At 51.1% G+C, this 22,764-nt stretch overlaps 13 protein-coding genes across 13 annotated transcripts; 6 read left to right on the top strand and 7 right to left on the bottom strand.

The window, feature by feature from the left end:
- The first annotated feature begins 794 nt into the window (after nucleotides 1-794).
- Nucleotides 795-1,428, top strand: BDV14DRAFT_52332 (uncharacterized protein). The gene has a single exon (XM_073776960.1). It carries the CDS (start codon nucleotides 928-930, stop codon nucleotides 1,294-1,296), a length of 369 nt encoding a protein of 122 aa, XP_073628856.1. The 5' UTR covers nucleotides 795-927; the 3' UTR covers nucleotides 1,297-1,428.
- Nucleotides 1,429-1,560: 132 nt separating this feature from the next.
- Nucleotides 1,561-2,313, bottom strand: BDV14DRAFT_199663 (kinase-like domain-containing protein; the record flags this gene model as incomplete). The annotated part of the gene is made up of 1 exon (XM_073773333.1): nucleotides 1,561-2,313. One exon carries the CDS (start codon nucleotides 2,311-2,313, stop codon nucleotides 1,561-1,563), a length of 753 nt encoding a protein of 250 aa, XP_073628855.1.
- Nucleotides 2,314-2,923: 610 nt separating this feature from the next.
- Nucleotides 2,924-3,767, top strand: BDV14DRAFT_52317 (40S ribosomal eS19 domain-containing protein). The gene is made up of 2 exons (XM_073776959.1): nucleotides 2,924-3,138; nucleotides 3,199-3,767. Exons 1-2 carry the CDS (start codon nucleotides 3,048-3,050, stop codon nucleotides 3,546-3,548), a joined length of 441 nt encoding a protein of 146 aa, XP_073628854.1. The 5' UTR covers nucleotides 2,924-3,047; the 3' UTR covers nucleotides 3,549-3,767.
- A 200-nt stretch (nucleotides 3,768-3,967) lies between these two features.
- BDV14DRAFT_199661 (uncharacterized protein) lies at nucleotides 3,968-4,588 on the bottom strand (the record flags this gene model as incomplete). Its single annotated transcript, XM_073773332.1, has 3 exons — nucleotides 3,968-3,997; nucleotides 4,126-4,346; nucleotides 4,408-4,588. The coding sequence occupies 3 exons, from the start codon at nucleotides 4,586-4,588 to the stop codon at nucleotides 3,968-3,970; spliced, it is 432 nt and encodes a 143-aa protein (XP_073628853.1).
- Nucleotides 4,589-6,067: 1,479 nt separating this feature from the next.
- BDV14DRAFT_52180 (uncharacterized protein) lies at nucleotides 6,068-6,660 on the bottom strand. The gene has a single exon (XM_073776957.1). It carries the CDS (start codon nucleotides 6,539-6,541, stop codon nucleotides 6,245-6,247), a length of 297 nt encoding a protein of 98 aa, XP_073628852.1. The 5' UTR covers nucleotides 6,542-6,660; the 3' UTR covers nucleotides 6,068-6,244.
- A 347-nt stretch (nucleotides 6,661-7,007) lies between these two features.
- Nucleotides 7,008-9,347, top strand: BDV14DRAFT_172248 (uncharacterized protein). The gene has a single exon (XM_073768558.1). The coding sequence runs from the start codon at nucleotides 7,566-7,568 to the stop codon at nucleotides 8,673-8,675; it is 1,110 nt and encodes a 369-aa protein (XP_073628851.1). The 5' UTR covers nucleotides 7,008-7,565; the 3' UTR covers nucleotides 8,676-9,347.
- Nucleotides 9,348-9,613: 266 nt separating this feature from the next.
- BDV14DRAFT_199659 (uncharacterized protein) lies at nucleotides 9,614-10,558 on the bottom strand (the record flags this gene model as incomplete). Its single annotated transcript, XM_073773331.1, has 1 exon — nucleotides 9,614-10,558. The coding sequence occupies one exon, from the start codon at nucleotides 10,556-10,558 to the stop codon at nucleotides 9,614-9,616; it is 945 nt and encodes a 314-aa protein (XP_073628850.1).
- A 428-nt stretch (nucleotides 10,559-10,986) lies between these two features.
- On the bottom strand, nucleotides 10,987-12,286 carry BDV14DRAFT_189405 (putative mitochondrial ADP,ATP carrier protein (Ant); the record flags this gene model as incomplete). The annotated part of the gene is made up of 4 exons (XM_073771190.1): nucleotides 10,987-11,538; nucleotides 11,592-11,914; nucleotides 12,038-12,059; nucleotides 12,248-12,286. 4 exons carry the CDS (start codon nucleotides 12,284-12,286, stop codon nucleotides 10,987-10,989), a joined length of 936 nt encoding a protein of 311 aa, XP_073628849.1.
- A 400-nt stretch (nucleotides 12,287-12,686) lies between these two features.
- Nucleotides 12,687-13,573, top strand: BDV14DRAFT_172244 (uncharacterized protein). The gene has a single exon (XM_073768557.1). The coding sequence runs from the start codon at nucleotides 13,001-13,003 to the stop codon at nucleotides 13,157-13,159; it is 159 nt and encodes a 52-aa protein (XP_073628848.1). The 5' UTR covers nucleotides 12,687-13,000; the 3' UTR covers nucleotides 13,160-13,573.
- BDV14DRAFT_172243 (KRI1 family protein) lies at nucleotides 13,566-15,537 on the bottom strand. The gene is made up of 2 exons (XM_073768556.1): nucleotides 15,340-15,537; nucleotides 13,566-15,290 (listed from the first exon to the last, which is right to left on the bottom strand). The coding sequence occupies exons 1-2, from the start codon at nucleotides 15,497-15,499 to the stop codon at nucleotides 13,654-13,656; spliced, it is 1,797 nt and encodes a 598-aa protein (XP_073628847.1). The 5' UTR covers nucleotides 15,500-15,537; the 3' UTR covers nucleotides 13,566-13,653.
- Nucleotides 15,538-15,618: 81 nt separating this feature from the next.
- On the top strand, nucleotides 15,619-20,289 carry BDV14DRAFT_52111 (putative transcription factor SipA3). The gene is made up of 6 exons (XM_073776955.1): nucleotides 15,619-15,919; nucleotides 16,003-16,366; nucleotides 16,416-18,792; nucleotides 18,840-18,926; nucleotides 18,974-19,195; nucleotides 19,245-20,289. Exons 1-6 carry the CDS (start codon nucleotides 15,864-15,866, stop codon nucleotides 20,195-20,197), a joined length of 4,059 nt encoding a protein of 1,352 aa, XP_073628846.1. The 5' UTR covers nucleotides 15,619-15,863; the 3' UTR covers nucleotides 20,198-20,289.
- BDV14DRAFT_52124 (uncharacterized protein) lies at nucleotides 20,174-21,184 on the bottom strand. The gene has a single exon (XM_073776956.1). It carries the CDS (start codon nucleotides 21,137-21,139, stop codon nucleotides 20,381-20,383), a length of 759 nt encoding a protein of 252 aa, XP_073628845.1. The 5' UTR covers nucleotides 21,140-21,184; the 3' UTR covers nucleotides 20,174-20,380.
- A 141-nt stretch (nucleotides 21,185-21,325) lies between these two features.
- Nucleotides 21,326-22,641, top strand: BDV14DRAFT_189402 (UDP-galactose transporter HUT1; the record flags this gene model as incomplete). Its single annotated transcript, XM_073771189.1, has 2 exons — nucleotides 21,326-21,519; nucleotides 21,579-22,641. 2 exons carry the CDS (start codon nucleotides 21,326-21,328, stop codon nucleotides 22,639-22,641), a joined length of 1,257 nt encoding a protein of 418 aa, XP_073628844.1.
- Between the last annotated feature and the right edge of the window lie 123 nt (nucleotides 22,642-22,764).

Genomic DNA, 22,764 nt, shown 5'->3' with positions numbered 1-22,764 from the left:
CCTAGGGGGAGCACCACGTATATCAAGTGATACTATCCACGCCACTAGTGCTTCTTCCTGTCGTACAGATAGTTTATGCTTGTGGTTGCGGAGTTCTCCTTGAAATTGACGTCCCTCTAATCGATCACGTAGGGTTCGGGGAGGCAAGTTATAACTCTTGATTGCTTGCTCAATATTGGGAATTTTTTCATTTTTCAAATCTTGAATCGCGCATTGGATCCTGCCTTCTTGCTCTAATAATTCTTGCTTTGATTTACGCGCTTTTCGTGGCATGGTGGGTGGTTAAAGATGGTAGGTGGTAGACGCGTCGGAATTTTTTGGAGTTCTGCGAACCGACCGGGAACTACGAACCGACCGGGATTTACGTTATTATACACAATCACAAGTAGTCGGAAGGAAATACCACCTAGAAGATTAAGCAACCATATACTAACAACGCCATGGCATACACCCGACCCGCGTTCTCATTGTATACCACTTACGGAAGGAACGACCCTCGCTCGGGTCACAACCCGGCGCTAACTGGTACTATGGAGCTGTCACTTCATTGCGTACCATAGTGTTAGGGATCTAAATGCCAACAATGAACACTAATAGAAGCGCCAGGCTCTAGACCCCAATCAGTTCATTATTTTAGAAGTTCTATAAAAGTTCACTGGGTGTTTGTTATTCTGGAGGGTTTCAGGATGGCGCGCGGCAATAAGATATCACTACGCATTGGACATTGTCAAAGGTTGAGGAGGTAGTATTTAGTGATTTGAATTTAATTGAGGTATTGAATTTTTAACAAGCGACTGCTTTCTAAGTTCTATAGATTTACTCATGAGTCCGCTATTTTGAGGTTTTCATATGAGTCTCCCGAGGAAAGAGCCAACATATTGAATCAGATCTCGTCCTCAATTATGGGCAAGAACAAGTTGCGGCTGTATGTCGCGCTATCACGTCAAGAATACTCCGATCAAAGGATGGGAGTATCAAGAGGTGGATTTGGCGGACGTCCGGACCACCACGACCCTGCTTGCGCGTGTCCTGGTTGCGAAGATCGAGAATGAAGAACGGCTCATCTCGATCAATCGAAGCATACCCATTATCCAGAACGATCCCAATTGGAGGTGTCGCACGTGGCTCGCAAACGCGCTGGAAGCTATAGCGAAAGATGGCAAGGCCGTGGGGACGTCAAAGCTGGACTGGCGAAAGATTGAACCAACCGCAAGACGATATGTTGCAGACAAGACTTCTGCTGGACGCTATAAAGTGCGGCGAACCTTTCAGGACCTAGACCAACCTGGGATATGATCACGAAGAAGCAGATCGTAGCATGAATAGGTTGCAGACATGGCCAGGAAGTCGGGGAGGATTGTTGAATGATCATATCTCGTATCTTTAGGCTTGTTGCTCCATAACTTATGGTTTCCTGTGTGATTGAATGCGAACTCAGAAATCTCCCCACCATCGATGGCGAACCTTTTCCATTTCCAACTCCGCTGGAAATTGGTCGAGAACTTCGCAGAGTCTGTCTCTCCATTCTGTTCTCGTGGCATTCCCCAGCCATGTAGATTTCTATTCCCAGTAGTGAGTGTACCACCCTGAGAATTCCCAGTCAATGATACCAGCAACCTTGCCATCTCGGACAAGGACATTGGACGGATTCAAGTCGCCATGTGTGAACACTGGCGGAGGATATGTCTCGTCCTGTTTGGCAGCCATTCGCTTGATTTCTTCCCATTCTTGTTCATCGCCCCAGGTTGAATGATCTTCCGGCTGCAAGTGATCCCTCAACCACAGATGGAACTCGTTGACAAAATCGAAAGGGCCAGATCGCGGACGAGACTTTGGAATGCGAGAATCACGAAGTGAGCCACCGAGACAGCTGCTGACCCCGTGGCCTTTGGCAGGATTCAACGACCGTAATTCTCGGATCATGCCTTGTAGCTCACTCAACAACTTTTGGCAAGAGTCCTCTGTCATCTTGCCCCATACGTCAGGAATATCCTGCCCTTGTATTCTTTCCATGACGGTGTAAGCGCGGTTCTTCCGCACAAACGAGCAGTAAACCTTTGAGACAGGCATGGACGTGTTGTCTGAGACAAACTTCATAGTTGCTCCTTCAGTCAAGTGGACCCAGGGACCCGTTTTGGCGATCTTCTTGCGGGATATGCGAATACAGGAGCCACATCGTGAGTAGAACTTGGCTGTCGTCTTTAGCGCTAGAAGAGTGAGGAGGCGGTTGATGAAAGTATCTTTGATCGCTAATCCTTCAGACCCATCATGTTGAGTGGCCAGCCCGTCAGGATGCGGGACATAATTTGACATGTCTTGAGGTCAAGAGTCATGATGGTGGTGTTGCTCCTGCGATGTTGACCATACACGTGCATAATCGGCGCTAGAACTTAATGCTTTGCTTAGTAATTATACCGAGCATAGACCACCGACCATTGAACAGGGACTCCAGGTTATATGCCTCAGGCATTATACATCTTAGGGTACGGCTAACCCAAACGGGCTAAGCGGCACCCACAACCAACCGAGCGGCGTGTCGATTCCTGTTGTGCGATGAATTTTGGCGTTGACTTCGACCGACTGCAACGACGACGACCCGACGACCCATCCCTCACCTCGCCCTTCAATCTCCCCGTATACCTTCTTTTCGAGGTCACAAGTCGCCAAAATGGGTGGTGTCACCGTTCGCGATGTGGACGTAAGTTGCACCTTCACCTGTCCTGCTGTGCCTTGCCTGGCGACGATTGCATCGAGAAAGAGGGGGACCGATATCAGTTGGTTACGATCAGGGAACGACAAACGCACCGAACAGAGCACGGTTTGGGGGAGATACATGATGGGTTTCAGCCGGCCGGATGACGAGTGGGCGACAGCTGGTGATTTTGTGAGCCGACATTAAATCGACATTGGAGGTGGATTAGGACCACGATTGCTCTGCGACAACATGACAACCCCGACCACAGCGTGATATCGAATATTGGGAATTGATGGAACACAAGATGCATTCGCCGTCAGAGGGGATACGGAGGATAATTTACGAGGGATGAATGTGTGCTGATTATCTCTCCGTACAGGCGCAAAAGTTCATTACTGCCTACGCTGCTTTCTTGAAGCGTCAGGGCAAGCTCCCCATCCCTGGTTCGTCACCCCGAAATACTCCAGAAAAAATTGACAACAACTGACATCTGACTCTCACAGGCTGGGTTGACACCGTCAAGACCTCCGCCTCCAACGAGCTCCCTCCCCAGGACGCCGACTGGTACTACGTCCGCGCTGCCGCTGTCGCCCGTCACATCTACCTCCGCAAGACCATCGGTGTTGGCCGTCTCGCCAAGGTCCACGGCTCTACCAAGAACCGTGGCGCCCGCCCCGCCCACCACGTCAACGCCTCCCGCGGTGTTGAGCGCAAGGTCCTCCAGTCCCTTGAGAAGATCGGTGTCCTCGAGCAGGACGAGGACAAGGGTGGCCGCCGCATCACCCAGTCCGGCCAGCGTGATCTTGACCGAATCGCCAAGACCACCGTTGACGAGGAGGAGGATGACGAGTAAATTAGTGTCGGATTCTAAACTAATGAAAAAGTCCTGACGTTTTACTTTTCTCCACTTTCTCATCATCTTCTCTATCTACGTCCTATCCACCTTACTCTCTATATCCACGACTCGATTGAGAACAGGGTGAAATGAACGGGCTACGGCACACACGGCATGGCTGGCGAACGGAGCGGGTTGATGCAAGGATCGAGAGGAATGAAGTGAACTGAGTTCTACATTTCTTATGTTTCATATATTCCCATGTTCAATTGAGGGCATATCCAGTATCCACTGCAGTCTCGCGTGCCGCGCCCGTCTTGTCTGCCTGCCAGAATTTGAATAGATCATGCGTAACGATTGATCTCCTGTTTTCCAAGTAGTCTTAGTACTTCAAATACAGCCCCGCACTACGTCAAGTAGGCCTAGTAGATAGTACTCTATTTCTTCCCCGATTGCGCAGACGGGTCCTATACAACAAAACCATCCGTTAGCCATCTATCCATCATCCATCTATACTTCCCCTTCAACTCAGCCAAATAAAGCGCTCCTCATCCCATCCCCCAAATCAGAAACGGATAAGAAAAAAAGAACTCACAAGATAAACCTGATAAAACCTCATCTTCCCACCCTCCCCAAACAAAACTCTCCCCGCCCACTCAACCTCTGTCTCAGTGCCACTCTCAACATCCTTCTTCAGTACGTACTTCACAGTCCCATAAAGCATGAGCTCGTCCTCGCCACCAAAGAAGATCTTTCTAGGCGTGTGTTTGCGCCTCGCGACGTGCGTCCAGAGGCCGTGGCGGAGGGGGAGGATTTCTAAGCAGATATATTAGTACTTTACTACTGTTGGAGAGGAATGGGATGGGTCATGACGCACCGTCTTTTCCCTTGGCGGTCTTGGGACCCATTATGAGTGTTGCATCGTCTGTGAATGAATCTACGTATGCGTCGTGTTGGGTTTCGTCGTCGGATATGCTGTAGAATTTCTCCATGAAGGAGATCATTTCTTTGCCGTTGGGGGGAGCAAGGGTTGAATTGGAGGTGATGTTGTAGGCCATTTTGATTGCAGATTTGGACCTAGTATTCTTGGATCTTGGTTGAGGAAGTGTGTTAGAGAGAGAAAACGAATTCTAGAAGTAGTTGGAATTGAGATGCTGTGATGTCAGTCTACCTATGTACCGTATGGAGCTTAGAAATGGAGCTCAGTGTCGGCCCGATGGACGGAGTCTATCCGATTCATCGGATGAGGCGGGGAGCATGGACTTTGCAGGGAGTGGAATGATTAGGGCTTGGATGGCTTACTGAGGGCATTTCGAATATAGGATTAGGCTTAGAAGCTATTATTTTGGTGTCTATTCCTGTTGTTTAAGGTTTATCATTAAGTTTTGTGAGATGTATAAATCGGTAGGTAGATGAGTAGTAGTCTCGCTGTGCATATTTCGAGGGGATTCTCTCGTAGGTGGGTTATAGACAGCTGTTCCTCGCCATTGTTCAGTCTACGAGTCTTATTCAATTAGTCAATGAATATGGTTCTTCATATGAGAAGACTGTAGGATCGTCTTCCCGAGGGATTGAGGTTAGAGCTAGGATGGCGGTCTCTCCAGAGTATGGGTAGTCCCGGGATTGTGTTGAATGACATTGTCCATTTGAGAGATGTGGTGACGGGTGGAATCGAGGCATAGTCTACGAGCTTCTAGTAAATTGTGATGGTGTTTAGAGTACTCAAGTCTATCCGGTGCGCTGGCAGGATCTCATTGCGGGGCAGTTATATACTCCGGATCTTCGCCTATCGGAAGGATTAAAGCACGTAACGTCTCGCTCCAATGCGGGTAATTTATATGTTCTCGGTAGTGCGTACACCGTTCAACAAACTGTAATCATTGAATTATCTTATCGCAGCTTTACAGATAGTGTAGACACTCCAGATTGAAGTGCGAGGTGGGGTTGAGGGCAGAGATATACCTCGGCACCAACCGGGTTCTCTATCTCGCACCCGAGCAAGTAAATAAGCGAATATTAACGGGTATTGCAGTTCAACGAGGCAGCCATTGACATTTAGCATATGGCTCAGCAGACAATCAATTGTCCATCATGTTTTGTTGGAGTCAAGCGTAAGCTCCCCAGTGAAACCAACATGGCAGCCAGTGTAACATGGCGCACTCATGAAGAAGTGGCTTGAGCCTGGACAATCTGCCATATACACTCAAATCCCTATCAGGCAGGTCCGTATGAGTGGGTGTAATGTGGTTATCTCTCAATGGCATAGATGTCTGCTTCGATGGCTCCTGTCGGGATTGCATGTAGAAGAAGCGCACTCCACTTCCTCCAATTCCCTCAATTCTACTCCGTAAAGCGTACATCTGTTGATCGCCATGAACAGCAAAGCATAAGCTGGTAGTAATTGGCCAGTCAGGATGACACGCAGCCGACTAAGTACCTAGCTAGGTACCGGGCAGATCATGGGCTCTAGCCTCTAGCCTCTGGGCCGCTGCCGGGAGACCGGAGGGGTAAGGAGACATGCAGAAGAAATAACGCAAGGTCGCTGATGAATGCTGTAGAAGAGGATGACTGGGGTTGGAAAGTTGATCCGAGTTGATGTCCAAAGAGTATGGACCATGGAGTCCTGTCAATGGGTGCCCCGCCCCCACGCATACAAAGCAAAGCATCAAAGCAGACCAAGTTATCGCACTGCAACTGCTGTTTGCTTCCCGGTTCTACTCGATTCTAGAGGAATTCGATATCGGCGACAGTGACCAAAGAGATAGACTGGGAAAATGCCACCAATAATCAGGCAGCGCCATGGGCGGGAAAATGGGATGAGCACTGCAAGGTTGAGGATAGTTGGGAGCAGGAAATGCAGGTGCAATGCCGTGATCCGAGTTTACCCCGCCACATCTCAATATTACTACTGTAGATACAAAATAAAGTAGTGAGAGGGGCACTCGACGCAAGGAAATCAGCGGTGCATGATTGGCCTGGTCAAAGCGATTCCGGTGTCTGAATTCATCCATATACAACCCACACTCGGCGACTTGCCATTCAAAACCCTCCACGTCAGGTTGAGAATTGGACAGAAGACTAATTGTGAGGCAATACCAGTTACAGGCTGGATAATGCCTCAGTATAGTGATGCAAATATGGTAGAGAACCCACGTGCGGGCAATGCGGGCAGATGTCGCATACCAAGAAACACCCAAATGCTGCCCACTTCCAAGATCCAGCCCACGGGCTAAACGCTCGGCCCTGATATGTTCGTCATCCGCCCGCAAAATGGGGCCCAGTGGGACGCTTTTATACTCTCAAAGTTCAACGACATCATCGTGGGCAGCCTGAGCGACTCCGATGTTTCCCGCGGGTTTAGTGGCCTAAAGGAGTGCTGGCCAATCGACTGGGCCACGCGCTGCATAATTACCCTCCATTTCACTGATAAGGCGTCTATAAATAATGCATTGCTAGTAATATTGATGCCAGCTGACAGGGCCGACCACTGCATTCCAGGACGAGATTACTGTACTATTGAGCGCTGCCAGTAGTGCCTGCGCCTGCGCCTGCAACCACCACCACTGCTGCTGCTCTCCTTACTTTCCTCCTTTCCCTTTCCCCTCTCCTCTCTCTTCACTACTACCTCTTCCTTGCTATTAAGCAACTGCTGCTATCTACTCAGTCCAAGACTCCAGTATCGTCAGTTCGGTTGTTCTCCAGTCCCCAGTCCACGTCGCGTTCCCCATCGCAGCCAGTCTAGCGCGTCGCATCGCATCTGCCCTAAAGGAACCAGCCAGCCTGTCTAAACTTCGGGCTTCTGCATCTGCAAGTCTCAGCCTGTCCTCCATACCATTTGCTGCCGTAAGTTATACTTCTTCCAGAACCCTTCTTGCCACCTTTTCCATCTCTTGTTTCTTTGTCTTGCGCCCATAAGCACGACTTAGTCATCCTTGTCTCCTTTGTCTGGTTGGCCCCCCTTGTGCCTCTGACTCACGCGATAACAGTTGAGCCACCGCACTCTTCGCGGCCATCTTGTTCTTTCCAACAACAATCATGGCTACTACTCAAACTTCCGCTTCAAGTATCGCCATGGCCCTTGCCGGCAAGACGGCCTCTGTCGACATCCCCAAACCGCGTTTCGGTCACCCTTCCGGTGCCAACGCTCCGCGCGCCGGCCGCCCTGCTATGCTCCCTACTCCTCCGAACTCCATCTCTCCTAACCTCCCTCCTCACGGCTTCAAGGCACGCGACGCCGGCCATGCGCTCTCTCCCCCTCTCGGTTCACCGCACGTCGACTCGGATATCGATCTCGGCGACGCCGACCATGCGAACCCTGACCAGCGCAATGCGACTGCCCATAGCTTAGAGACCACCGGAGCTATCACACCAGGAATGCTGGCCAAACACCATCTTCCTGAGATTATGCTCCAGCATGGTCCTTTGGCTATCCGACATGTCATGGGCTACCTGACCACCTCCGTTCCTGGGTTCTCGGGGATCCCCCCTGCCAAGGCTCGGAGACTGGTTGTTGCCGCGCTGGAAGGTCGAGGTAGCGACGATAAGGGTAGCGGATCGGACGTCGTTTACGAAAAGGTCGGTTGGGGTCGCTGGGATGCGCGACGTCGTGGCGAACCCTCGCGCGATTCGCATCAGCACGAACTATCGCCACCGTCCAGTCTCTCCGAAGCCTTTCAACGAGGCATGCAGATTCCGCGACGGGATAGCCTATACCCGTACGGTTCCAGCGTGACCAACGACTCGGCGGTCTTTTCGTTCACTGAAACAGGATTCGGCGGTCGCGACGACATGCTGGAGCACGAAGCGGACAAGATGTCCCTGGATGGTATGGACCGCGACTACTGCTCTTCCTCCCCCGCTCCAGACGACGAAATTCAGGATGAAGACTGGGGCGAGGAAGACGTTACAGATGAGGAGGATTGGGCGCAAATAGGCGCCGCTGAACTGCGCGCGCGATCTATGAACGGAGGAGGTGGCTTCATCAATGGAAGACACCCTCCACAACTCCATGGCGGAGGACCCGCCTCGTCTTCGCTGGCGAAGTCGGCACCTCGTGGAGTTCCTATTCAACAACTAGGGTTCTCGCTGCCGAACAGCCAGGAGCGGGCGGCAGTTGAGGCCCTTCTACGACTCGGATCTATGTAATACCATTCACCATGGCGGGCGTTCCGGATGCAGGTATTCAATTACCTGCGATTTGCTTTTTATATCATCGGCTGGTCCATTCTTCAACATATATTCTTTCACGATTATACGACACACTTAATCTTGAAGACTGCTCCAGTCGCCGGAGCCACTTCTCTCGACAGGCTCGAGGCTCTGGGAGCATTTCATTTGCATTGGGTTGGAACTTGGTTTGGTTGGGTTGGAATCGGCGTTTCTCTTATCTTCTATTCTTATCATCATTGCATGGCTCCAGCCAATGTTTGATTTGTGACGAACCGATCTCGAGCGCAGGATATGCACGAGTCGGTGCCGTTCCTTCTTCGCACACTTCTCTTTTTCTTTCCATTTCATATACCACTGGGCATGCAGTAGCCCCGGCATCGATTTATAAATATACTGCTTCGCCACTCTGTACTCTTCTTGCAGCCGGTGGGAACTCTGGCTACATCATATTGGTTGTTACTATCTGGTTGGCTGTCACTGGGTTGGGCATTGGCCCGAGGGATTTGACAGATTTGGGAAGGGCATTCTTACCAACCTACTCATTAAGTTGGGCATCCCTGATTTCAACAAGGGATTTTATTTGAATAGACATTCTTCATCAGGCTATGTTTTAATCAATTGTTGAGGATTATACCTCATCACTTAAGGTTTCCAAGCTCCTTCATTGTGGAAATATATATATTGTAACACATTCATAACTTCCCAAGTCAGAAAAAACCAGACCTCATCATCGGCTCTATCCCATCATCAATCCCAGATGACCCCAAATGGAATAAAATACGCCTATCCCAATAAACTCAGTTTAAAGCCCATACCATACACAACCCACCCCTTCCCTTAACGACGTTCCGCATAGAACACCTGCCCAAGAAAAACACTAAAACCATGCCGTCATTCTTTTCTCTTTCAATCAATCATTTATCATGCGCATCATTAATCCTCCTCCAAACCTCAGCCTCTACCTCAGCAATTTTACTCCCCGCGCTCGCGAGCCAGGTCTTCGTATTCCCCCAGACGCCCTGCTCGGATTCAGAGCTGGGGCCGAGATCTAGATCTAGATTGTTCGCTGTGCCGCCGGTTGAGGGGTTATGCAGTGGGAGTGTTGCCGTGTTTGAGGAGGCAGGAGGGGAATACAGGGTGTTGTAGGGTGTGCTTGTTGTATTTGGTGTGTATGGGGTTTGGACTTGCTGTGTTGGTGTTGGTGTGTAAGAGTAGCTTGATGGGTAATTGTATGCGCTTCCTGTTCCGGCTCCTGTGAGGGGGGCTGGCGCTGTGCTTGCACTTGGAGAAGGCTGGTAATCATATGACCCCCCAGCCGCAACGGCTGCTATTGTCTGCGGTGTATTTGGGTCTTGCGATATTTTGCCCGTTGTAGATGGAGATGTAGCCGTAGCCGTAGCCGTGGCCGTTGTAGGATAGCCCGGCGCAGGAGTAACAGCAGGAGGATTCGAACCCGGTTCCATCAACGACGCCGATTGCGTCTGTGTCGGCGAAGGTCCAGACGCAGATGCAAACGCAGGCGTCGGCTCAAGACCACCCTTCGGAGCTGGTGCCGGAGGAGGAGGTTGAATTCCACCAGCGTGATCTGTACCAGCCTCAAAAGGAACAGGGGCAGCGCCAGGCTGGGGAGGCGGCGGCGACGAAGATACAGACGTTGCAGGGTCGACTGTGCTTGTTGGTTCTCCTGGGAGGACGGTCATGCTGCTTGGTTGGGCTGTGGCGTAGACGGGGGCGTAGGAGGGTGCTGTTGCGGTTGCGGCGGAGGTGGTGCTTGTTGATGCTGCTGGGGTTGTTTGGGGGATGTCCTTTTCGTCTGTATTTGACGGGGTTGGGCTTGGATTGGATTGTTCGGAAACCATGATGGTTGTTGGTATTGTACCTGGTGAATAGAGCTTAAGATACAGCTCGTAAGGTTTAGAATCGAAACTAGAGCTAAGGGATCTATAAGAGTAAGACGTCATGATGAATCAGCACGTGACCATGAAAACACGTGTTGCCTCTGGACCGGCGAGTTTTACGATGCACAAGGAGAGATTACTGGAAGGCACGAAGATCAGATCTAACAAAAAAAAATACAGTTGGCGAATAGGAAAAAGCTTGCAGGCAGTAAAGTACAACTGGTACAAGAGAAATGTCACACTTTGTATGCTCAAGACCATTCTTGACGCATATCTCTAATAGATCCCCTTCACCATCATCCACCGTCTGGCTTTCATACCAAACAGTGGCCACCCCCTTCCCCAAAAGGCTTACACCAACTGAGCAGAAATCACTCGGGGCGAGTAATCTATTTGAACTTCTTGCCGAAGAGGAGGAGCTGGACCTGGTCGTAGATGGACAGGACACCAGCACCAGCGACACCACGGAGGATGTTAGCACCGGCACCCTTGAAGAGGGAAGCGGTACCCTCACGGGCAACGATCTGGCGGAAAGCGTCGAAGGAAGAAGCGTACTTGACGGCCTCACCGGAGGTCATCATCATACGACGACGGACGGTGTCAAGAGGGTAAGAAGCAATACCAGCACCAGTGGTGACAGTCCAGCCGAGAAGGAAAGAAGCGAGGAAAGAGCCCTCAAGAGGACCGACAAGGACAACGGGCTTGATGGAGTCGTACATTCCGAAGTAGAGACCACGGTAGACAACAATTCCGAGAACAGAGGGACCGAAACCACGGTAGAGACCGGCAACACCGTCGGAGGCGAGGGTCTTCTTGTAGACATCGACGAGACCGTTGAACTGACGGTCACCACCACCCTTGGCGGACTTAGCGTCGTTGGCGAGACGGGTACGGGCGTAGTCGAGAGAGTAGACGAAGAGGAGGGAAGTGGCACCAGCAGCCTTTGCAATTGTTAGCGATGAACACGAAACTGAAGAATTGAGTTTGAACATACACCACCGGAGGCAAGGTTACCGGCCATCCACTTGGCGTAGCCATCACGGTCCTTCTTGTAGTTGAACATGGACTTGTAGGTGTCACGGAAGGCAAAGTTCAGAGCCTGGGTAGGGAAGTAACGGATGACGTTGGCAGTGTTACCTCTCCAGAGAGAGACGACACCCTCAGCGGCGGTGGTACGGCGGAAGCAGTCCATGATACCGGTGTACTTGCGGTCGAGACGACCGGAGCGGAGCATCTCATCCTGGGTCTGGATGAGGAGCTTGACACGCTCGATGGGGGCAGCAGCAGTCTTGGAGACAGCGGCGGAGACACCACCCACTACAAAATCAGTTAGTTTTTATTCATCATCGATATCAATTGCACCGAATCAAGCCATTGATTGAAGCGTTTTGATGGATGAAGCGCTTCACTCCAAGGGATGATCGCGAATGGATGACATACTCAGGAAGTCGACAACGAATCCCTAGTGAAAATTTTTCATCAGTCATAATTCCAACAACAATGAGTGCCTCCACGACCAGAATCATCCAATCCGTGCACTGTCAACTAGAATCGAGACTTCAAGATGCTTTTGATGCATTTGATGTCGTTCTGAGCCGAAGCGCGGCCGGATGTCGCGGTCGGGAGCAGGGGCATTTCAAGGAGACTTACGGGCATGCCGAAAACGCTCTTGTCACTCTGGCTGGCCATTTTGACGGCTGTGAAGAGTGAAACCTCTAAAAGAAAGAAGGAGAGGAGATGGGATGAAAATGAAGTGCCAACACAACAGGACACTGTCAAAAGGGGATGGAGAAGGGAAGGAGAGAAGAAGGGAGAGCGAAGAAAAAATAGCGAGGAAAGGCTCTTGTAAGCGGGAAGAGGCGAGTGGAGCCACTAGACCGCTTGGGGAAGCCTGGGTGCTGGGAGAAAAGTGGAACAACACTAGACCCGGCTCCGGATGGCCACCTCCCTTGAATTTTGCTTGAATTTGGGGGTTGCAATTGTTGTTTTCTGGATCCGCACTGCTGCTGGCCCGGGCAACCATGCCGATATCTCCCGATTGCCCCAATTCATTGTCCTCGGGTTCTCACTTCAGATCGGCCTTTTTATTCGACAAATGATAATATTTCAATTGGATTTTATATTCTAGAGAATAAATATTATCTAAAGAAACCCCCATAACAACAATTCTGTGCCGGACCCCCATCGTCCGGGTAGAGCCTCCATCCGCTGGAGAAACCTGTTCCTCGCTCCCGAGTATCCGATGGCAACTTGAACCAAGCCTAGGCTCATCTGGGACCTGCAATAATTTGCATTTGACGGGGAGGAACTGAAGAGTTTTCACTCTCAATAGCGGAAAGTCCCTGGCGCATCGGAAAATCCCTCACGGCATCCTTTCCACCGAGTCTCTGCATCCTGATAACGATGCTCAGATACTGCAGGTGGTCATGTGCGACTGGTCATATTGCTACTGGTCTCAATCGGAAAATATCACCAATCTGTATACCGTGGAGTAATTTGCTAAGTTGGTTGGCATTCTCGATTCCATTCTTAATTGTTTTCTATATATTTCAGTGCAGGTGATTGAAGTCGAGGCCTGAAACCTTGGTCGATCCTACAATGTCTGGGTTTCGCTCGCCCGTGTTATATTATATTGATGCAGCTGGGAAATTGCCAACTTGAACCCCCGACCACTACTTGGATATATGTGCAGGACAAGCGACAATACTCAGAAATCTCAACTCTCAAAAGCACCGCCAAACATGAGTAATAACGAGGCGGTTTATTTTGTAGTTCCCTTCCCTATGCTACCTTCTATGGCAACGCCCGGACCTCCAGGTTTTGACACCATCGCCTCCAACAATGGCGGGAAGACCCACTCAACATGGGGGCATCAAAGCAGCCAGATCGAGCCTCTACACAAGAACATCGAAAAATATATATTTGTAGTCAACACAATTATGCTCTACCATAAGGAAAAAGTTGAGATCACCAGAGTTCATTCATGATATATATACAAATAACAGGCTATGGATATAAAACTTTAACAAGCCTAAACCGTGGCAATTCTAGCCAAATCAGTTCTTCTTGGACCTCTTTCTCTTCTTCTTCCAAGGCTCGCCTTCCCGAATATCAACATTGTCTTCAGCATCCTCTTGTTCTGCTGTGGAAGGCTTTTCACCGCCAAACTTGAACTCTCGCGGGCCCTCCTCGTCGCCGAACGTGTCCTTGCGCCATTGCCTCAACCGGGCCTTCTTGCCGAGTCTCTTCTGGTCCCGTTTCTTCTTGTCGTCTTCGCGGAACGACGCGTACTTCTTCAGACCAGCAAATTGGTTGAGGTGTGCATCGTCGGCCATCAGAATGTCCAGTGCAGACAGTCCAAAGGCCTGAGGTGACGTCTCGCGATAGCGGAATCCGGAATCATTTCTTTTTGACGAGCCGGGGAGGAGAGCAAGGTCGATGTCCATATTGCGGTCGAGGGCTTCCTCAATGCGCATCTTATCTTTGCGAGCCTCGCGCTTCTGGTCTCGCTTTTCTTGAGCCTTGCTCTTCTTGTTTCCACCTTCTGCGTCGTCGTCTCCCATCTCAACGTCAGAAAGCTCAACGGTAGGTTGTTCGTCGTTCTCAAAGTCGGGTACTAAGTCATTGATATCAATGTCATCATCCCATGTGGGCTTCTTGGGTCGCTTCTTCTTGCCCTCGTCCTCGTCTCCGCTGCCGCGAGCGTCGTCCTCAGCGTAGTACTCGTCACTGAACCGTTTCTGCATCTCGTTCTCCCAGTCCTTGTCATCCCAAGCACCGTCCAAGAACTTGACCCAGTCCTCATCAGTAATTTCAGAGCCACGGAGTCCAGCAACTTCTTTGATCTTGTCAACCTTGTCCTGAAGCTCGGCCGCCTTGAGTTTACGTAACCGGTTTTTCTCTGTTTCACGTTGTTTCTTTTCTTCCTCCTTCTTTGACCTGGCGGCCTCCCTGAGCTTCTTTCTGCCGCTAACTTCTTCTCTGCGAACGGACTGCTTGTTCGTCAAATCACGAGCGTGGGTGACCAACTTGTTGTTGAGCTTGCTGGGATCCTCGAATCGGAAGTTGTATGCCTCCTCCCAAGCCTCTGCCCGCTCGTCCTCTTCCTCGTCATCAGACTCGAACGGCTGGAGCTTAGATTTGTCGTTCTGCAGCCAAGCTCTGGATGACATGAAGTTGGAAAGGAACATTTCTGGGTCTTTATCGGCATTCTCAATATCAAGCTGGGCGGCCGCAGGTTGTTCCAGAAGAGGCTCGGGAGCCGATTTGCGAACGAGGAAGCCTTCGTCTTCATCTTCCTCGTCCGAGTCAGACTCCTCACCGTCGGCGACCGCATGCATTTCCTTGACAATCGCACTCTTGAGATCTCGTTGTTCTTGCGCATAGGTCTTGGGGGCATCGGTTGCCTCATCGGCGAGGTTGGCGCCGCTAAGTAGGTTTTCGCGGTGGTAGTCTCTGAGGGTCATGGACTTCGCTTTCTCTTCCCGTTTCTGTGGTTCGCCGTTCTCATCGAGGGCAGTAAAGAATTTCGTCTGTTTGTCGTATACTCGGGGGTCTTTTGATCGAATGGCTTTGATCGTTTCCAAAATCTCCGCATCCACGGCCTCGGTAGCCAATTCTGCATCGTCATCTTCGTCTTCGTCTTCTGAAGATGATTCCTCCTCCTCGTCGTCCTTTCCTAACTTGGCCTCCACTATAGAGATTTTAGCAGGTGAAAATCCAGGAATTGGGTTGTAACATACGCTGTGCTTTCTCCTCTCTTCGCTTGTTGTGTTCAAAGCGGCGAGCATATTCTTCGTTGATCTTGAAATCGCCGAGGGAGACACCACCAGCATCGTCTCCAGAATCGCTCGAGGAATCATCCTCGAGCAGCTTGCGCGACTTTTTAGCAGGAGGCTCCATGTTGTGTGATTGTGCAATGTAGCAATTGCGTGGACTCTGCACTCTGCAGAAAGAAAAAAGTTGAGTAGCTGCCGGCAGAAAAACTCGGTGACCCCTCGCCGCCTGCCAAAGGGCCCACCGTTTGTGCCTGAACGGCCAGGCAGCCGAGGCCCAGCCAGGTCACTGACGTAGGGAACCAATGAGACGATCTTGCCAATAGCTCGAGACAAACAGGCGGCGGCTTTGCTCCTCAGCGCCTCATTGCTGACACTTTACTTGTTCTTTTTGATCATTGTTACATGCCTACATTACCCCAGCATTATATTCATTTCTTGACTTCTCGTAGTCTGTGAGCCCCCTGTGTATGGCTGGTGACATGCACTAGATGTCGACCCAGCCGCAGACACCCTTACCCCAGGTCGGGAAGCTTGTCAGTGTGGTGTAAGTCACAAAGAACATGAACCCTGCCCTGCGCAACATATTATTGTGCGTCTGAAGTCGCTCTAATATCTATGAAAATATAGGCCCGTCGGTTTAAAAGAGGCTGCGCTTGACTCGCCCACTTTCCGTGCCACCACTCTTCACTTCTCCGACCAGATCGAATATCTCGAACGATGGCTCGACGGTTATGCGAAGGCCGCCTCACGGCTTGCATCGGAACTTGCAGCCTTGGAGGGGATAGTTGGCGCGTTTCTCTCATATAACACAAATCCCCTCATGGTCTCGGAGGCCACGCTTGATCATGATTACACCCTACTGTCGATGCGGAGATGTGGTGAGAGCTCGAAGGATATGTGGAATGGCTTGCTCTTTGCAGCTCGGAAGATAGAGACGATTGTTTCGGAGCCCATCAGGACGTTCATGCAGGAAGACCTGCGGAGCTTCAAGGTGATTAAAACCCCTGCCATCTACGCTTTCGGTGGCTGACCCGTACAAGGAAAACCGTCGTACTCTAGACCACGCACAGAAACACTACGACGTGCTACAAGCGCGATACGCATCACAGTCGAAGTCGAAGGAACCCTCCGCTCTGCGAGAGGATGCTTTTCAGCTTCACGAGGCTCGCAAAGCGTACCTCAAGGCGTCGATGGATTTCTCAGTGCAGGCTCCGCAGATACGGAATGCGCTAGACCGGCTATTGATTCGCGTCTCTTTCGACCAATGGAGGGAATTGAAGACACTTCACAATAGCAATGGAGGGGCATTTTCTAAATGGGCTCAAGAAATGGATCGCATCAAGGGCTGGGTGCACGAAATGGAGGGCGGCGAGAAGTTCTCCAAGCGGGAGCTTTTCTCTGCGAGAAGTCAGATCGAAGATGCCGCAGAGGTTGCTGCTCGACCTTCGCGTGAATTGGAAGACTACTCCATATCTACTGTCCCGTACTTGGGCTCTCGGCCGTTGTCATTCGACACAAAAGATGCTCGACCTGAAAAACAAGGATGGGTGAACCTACGGATTCTCTCGAACAAGCCTACCCGTACCAACTGGGTTAGACGTTGGGCATTCCTGAAGCATGGTATCTTTGGTTGTCTGGTGCAGGGTAATCGAACTGGAGGTGTTGAAGAAACCGAGAGAATTGGGGTCTTGCTTTGCAGCATTCGTCCGGCATTCCAGGAAGAACGACGATTCTGTTTCGAAGTCAAGACCAAGAGCAATAATATTATGCTTCAAGCAGAGACGCAGAAAGAGCTCATGGACTGGATTGCTGCTTTTGAAGCTGCCAAGCGAAAAGCTTTGGAGAATCCATCAAGTACTGATGTCTCCGTCTCTGGGAAGCCCACTGTTCAGGACCCTGCATTCGCCATCTCCCAACCGCCCGCGCCAGAGTTCGCGGCAGATCCTGCCGACTATCTGACGCCTAATGTTAGTGACGAGCAGAGCTCGTCGGACCGCAGTGGCATGCTCCCTGTGCCTGATCGTGACCAATCTACCTTCCGCAACAGCAGTGATCTCGGTGGACACAGACGGCTGACCTTGGACCCCGAAAGCCCCGCGAAAGACCACGCATCACGACTCATCCAAAAGCTCGATCTCCACCGACGAGGTAACAACGCCGTACAATCCTCCAGCTCTATCCCGCCAGGCGGAGGTGGCATAGCCAGTCTCATCTCTGCCAGTCATAGTGCCATATCGTCAACCGAGATTGACTCAAACAAAATGCTTCCACCGTCCACTCTTACCCCTGCGACGTTGGCGAACCCGCCAGCTCCCACAAGTCTGAGCAAGGCGGCAGTTCTCGTGAGCAATGAAAGGGGCATAGGGATAGGCGTAGCGGACAAAACAGGAGGCATGCCCAGCGGTATGATGGCTAACCTGTGGGGAAGTTCAAACTGGGGTTTCATGAACAAGTTTGAACTTGAGTATATTGGACTTTCAGACGAGGCCCGCCAGAGCATGGACTCGATGGCATCAACGAATACAGAATTGGATATACCTGGAGGCCCCGTCGGTAGTAAGCTGAAGGCTCGTCATAGGCCAACTGTGAGCTTGGACGGTGATACGTCAAAGGTGCAGCGAGCAATCATGGGAGTTGCGCATGAGTACCCTGACTACTACCCTGCCCAACTCAAGATCCAAGATGCACAGTTCCGACTTCTCTTCCCTGACGTCAAGAAGGAGGAACCGCTGGTTTTGGTCTTCCGAGCGACATGGAACCCTAACGATCAGCAAGAGTTTCCCGGAAGAGCCTACGTTACTACACGGAGAATCTACTTCTACAGTCATTACTTTGGCTTGGTGCTTACGACGAGTGTTTCGCTGGAGAAGATCAAGGAAGTTACTGCAGCGCCGGGTCGAGACTGTGACTTCCTTTTCCTTCACACAATTCCGCCTCCAGGAAACGATACACCAGGCCGAGTCACCGTGAAGACGTTCCTTGAACCGCTCAAGGTTCTCCAGCGGCGATTGAACTTCTTGATCCACGATTCAACGGCCGTGGAGCCCATGGAATTGGAGTTCATCTTCAAATCTCTCAACAAGATGGCTACAGACCAGGTGACCCGAACTCCTAGCTTGGACAGCTGGGAAGATGTGGCCGCTGGGAATGAATCTGGTGAACTCGAAGAAGTCCCGAAGGCCAGTTATCAGAGACCTATTTACATCGACAAGAACCTGGATTTGAATCGGGCTAGGGCCAGCAGCGATGCTCCAAAGTTCAGGCTACCAACTCAACCTGTTGATTATGTTCCCCAAGGAAACCTGCATCTTGCCGCGGAGAAGGTCTTTGACCTCAGCACGAAAGCAGTCTTCCATATTCTTTTCGGTGATAAGAGTGCTGTTTGGCAACTTCTTCTTTATCAACGAAGAGCTCAAAGTGAGTAACTCGCTTCAAACCCACCGAGCTAGCTAATCATTTTCAAGATATCAAACAAGGGCCGTGGGTCAGAGATGAGACTCGCCATTTGAAGCGAGACTTCCAATATGAGATCGAGACAACGGATATGTTGGGTTAGTATAAACCGCTATTATCTATGCTGCTTCGCTGACCGGGTTAGGCCGAACAACTGCGAAATCGATATCTGATTACCAGTTGATTGATGTTCTTAACGATCATTTGTGCTATGTCATCACAGACAAGAGAACCCCGTGGCATCTCCCCTTCAAGCGAAACTTCAGACTGGTCAACAAGATCGTCATCACGTTTGTCACAAAAGGGAAGTGTAAACTCTCCGTTTACACGAAGGTTGAGTGGCTATGGTCACCTTATGGCGTGCAGAGTAAGTTTCAATTACTTCTTGACACCCATCAAAGCTAAAATCAATATAGGCATGATCGATAAGCAGGCCATGGGTGACTTGGAGGAAGATGCAATGGACCTCGTTGATCTTGTCGGAGACCAGGTCCGCAAGCTCGGCGCGCACAGTCGAACCAAGAAAGCGATCACAATCTTTGGCCAAGTTGGACGGCAAGCCCTTACATCGCAGTTCAATATCGACCCTGAGGCGAAGATCGAACGACGACTACGCACTCAAAGAACACTATTCCAGATGCTGTACGAGACTTTGTTCTCATTCCTGCAGAGCGCGATCTCGTCCGTCATTATCTGGATCTTTGCTCTTTTGCGTTGGGCCTTCAAGACTGCAAACGCTAACAAGATAATACTCGCACTACTTGCGTCCAGCGTTCTGCTGAACGGATTCTTCTCATCGCGAGCTACGCTTGATTGGTGGCATGAGCGGAGCGTTGGAAATTTCATGAACCGTATTGGGATTCACCCTGATCATATCATGAGCAAAGCTATCTATATGCGTGATATCGATGAGGAAATCGCCAACACAACCATCCGAACCAGCGATGATGTCAGTGACTGCTTCTATACATTCCAGCAGCAGACAATTCGGGATGCCGCAGCGCCAATATCCTCCAGCACACCCACTCGGAGAGAGGCGATAGCCCGGACTGCGGCCAAAAGAGTCCAACAAACTCGTGAGAGGTTAGGGGTGTACCGGTACAATCTCCTTGTCGCGCTGCGCGTGGTGAACAGCATTGAGAGAGAAGTTCTGCAAAGCGAGTGGGAACGCTGGCTGCAGCAAGAGGTGCGACGATGTCGCCAGATTGAAGACCTGCTGGTGAAGGAGGAGAGTAAGAAAAATGGACTAGACGGAGGCCAGAGCCAGACAGTGCTAGCAGGACTTAACGGCGACGTCAGGCAGTGGTACGAAACGTACTGCTCGAGCTGTCAACAAGAGCAGGACCAACTCTTCACGGAGGTCCCATGAATTGTACATCCTGGTATGACTGCAGTCAACCATTGTACCTAGTTTTCAGATACCCCGGCGAAACGGTCAATGTACAGAAGGCCGCGCGACAGATGCGCATGCGTGTGCTCCCGTTGTATATACGTATATAGCACCGCAACAACCGAAACCAGCCAGCTCGAAGCTGCTCCTGCGCGCAAAGCTCTAGTTCTGCCTTGGCTTCACCGTTCCCTCCTGAACAACGTAGTATGTCACCGTCCCCTCACCACCCATCCCCTTATCAATCATAGCCAACAACACCCGTTTCGATCCCCACTCCCCCGTGCGACGCGCCTTAGATCTGTACTCGTAGTACTCCGCCAACTTGGCGGCCTTTTCCTTGTCCACTTTGCCCTCACCATCTTCTGTCTGCTCTTCCGCCTCCTCAGTTGCTGTACCAGCCTCCTCCTCCCCACCCGGCTCAGGCAATGCATCAAAAACCCCCGCCATCCTCTCCAAACTCCACGCCTGCCCCTGCACAGTCGGAATAACAAACATGCGATCTAGCTCGACGTCCTCCTCGCGCAGGCCCCGCTCAACCATATATAATTGTTCGTCTGGGTGCGTGTAGACGCGGTGCGGCGGAATTCCGGAGATCAGCGAGATCGGTATCTTTGTGTTGAGCTCGTGGATTTGTAGTGATGTCCAGAGGTGTTGGTGTTGGAGGTTGTGGAAGACTTGGTGGGTTGTTGAGCTTGTTATTTCGGAGGAGGCGGAGGAGATTAGCGTGCTGAGGGCGGAGGGTACGGGGAGGGTAGGGGCTGATTGTGTCATTTTTGCTGGTGAGTTTGCAGGATGAGCTCTGCGGTGCTCTGAATTGTGAATGCGACTCGGTGGTGACTGGTGACTCTGGGAGGGACTGCGGGCGGTGGAAAAAAGTGAGCGGAGTCGGAGATTAGCGGAGTTACCCTCGAGTCGGGACATGTGGCTTCAGCGCATTTCTATACTTCTGCTCCTCCTGCTCCTCCTGTTTCACTCTCCTTTCTGTCTCCTTTCTGTCTTCTTTCTACACTTTGGACATACTACTTCTTTGCACAATTATATACGGCCTTGCGATGGTCATTTATTGCGCTCCAATATAGAACTTGCAATCATCTCCAACTCTCCACAATGGCGCGCCAGAAACAAGCTGCGCCTGTTCAACGCGCCACGTCCTCCGAATTGATGCATACACTTCCAGACGACTCGCCTGCGAAGCAAAATGGCAGCGCAAAGGACAGTCTGGCTGCCAGAGCGCAGGAAGTCGCGGATACGCCTGGCGTGCTGCAACTTGCAATCTGTGTCTTGGGAATCTACGCGTCGTTGTACGTCCAGCGCATCCGCAATCGCATACTTTACAACCATACTGACCGTTGTTCTATAGTCTATCATGGGGCGTCCTCCAAGAAGCAATCACCACAGTCTCCTTCCCCGTTCACCGTCCAACCCCAGAGCAACCAGACCCCGCGACTGAGCGCTTCACCTTCTCCATCGTCCTGAACACCATCCAATCCACCTTCGCCGCAATCACCGGCTTCCTCTACCTCTACTTCTCGACCCCCAAAGGCGCAAAGGTCCCCTCGGTCTTCCCAACTCGCAAGATCATCTTTCCTCTCGTCCTCGTCAGCATCTCCTCATCCCTCGCCTCGCCTTTCGGCTATGCCTCCCTCGCGCACATCGACTACCTCACCTTCATCCTCGCCAAATCCTGCAAACTGCTTCCAGTCATGTTCCTGCACCTGACTATCTTTCGCAAGCGCTACCCGCTCTACAAGTACGGCGTCGTCCTGCTAGTTACATTGGGCGTCGCAACATTCACCCTGCACCACCCAGGAACAAGCAAAAAGGTCGCTGCGTCCGCAGCAAAGGGCCAATCCGGTTCCTCGGCATGGGGAATCTTCCTCCTCTCCATTAACCTATTGCTAGACGGCCTCACAAACACAACGCAAGACCACGTCTTCACGTCCCCACAGACATACACCCGCTTCACGGGCCCACAAATGATGGTCGCGCAGAACGTCCTCTCCACGCTCTTGACAACCTCATACCTCCTCATAATGCCCTACATCTCCTCAACAGGCGTCCTGCACGCCATATTGCCCATCCCAATCCCACCATCGACAGAGACAGAGCTCGCGTCCGCAATCTCCTTCCTATCCCGGCACCCCGAAGTCCTCAAGAACGTGCTTGGCTTTGCGGCTTGCGGCGCGGTGGGACAATTGTTTATATTTTATACGCTGTCAAGGTTCTCGTCGTTGCTGCTTGTGACTGTTACGGTTACGAGGAAGATGTTGACGATGCTGCTTAGTGTGTTTTGGTTTGGGCATGCGCTGTCGGCTGGGCAGTGGCTGGGTATTGGGTTGGTGTTTGGGGGGATTGGGGCTGAGGCGTTGGTGCAGAGACGGGAGAAGATTGCTAAGGCTAATGCTGCTAAGAAGAAGCAGTAATCTTCAGTTCCAGTTCTAGTTCCAGTTCCAGTGGATTTGATTAAGATTCATTTTTGCGTTTCATAGATGAGATATTAGAATTCAATTGCGCTTTATGTTCAATTCCATTCCATATCCATATTT

Source organism: Aspergillus stella-maris, assembly GCF_047715825.1.
Source record: "Aspergillus stella-maris strain CBS 113639 unplaced genomic scaffold BDV14scaffold_23, whole genome shotgun sequence".
Taxonomy (NCBI): Eukaryota; Fungi; Ascomycota; class Eurotiomycetes; order Eurotiales; family Aspergillaceae; genus Aspergillus; species Aspergillus stella-maris.
Note: the sequence above shows the minus strand (reverse complement) of the source record. Positions and strands in the feature narration are given on the sequence as shown.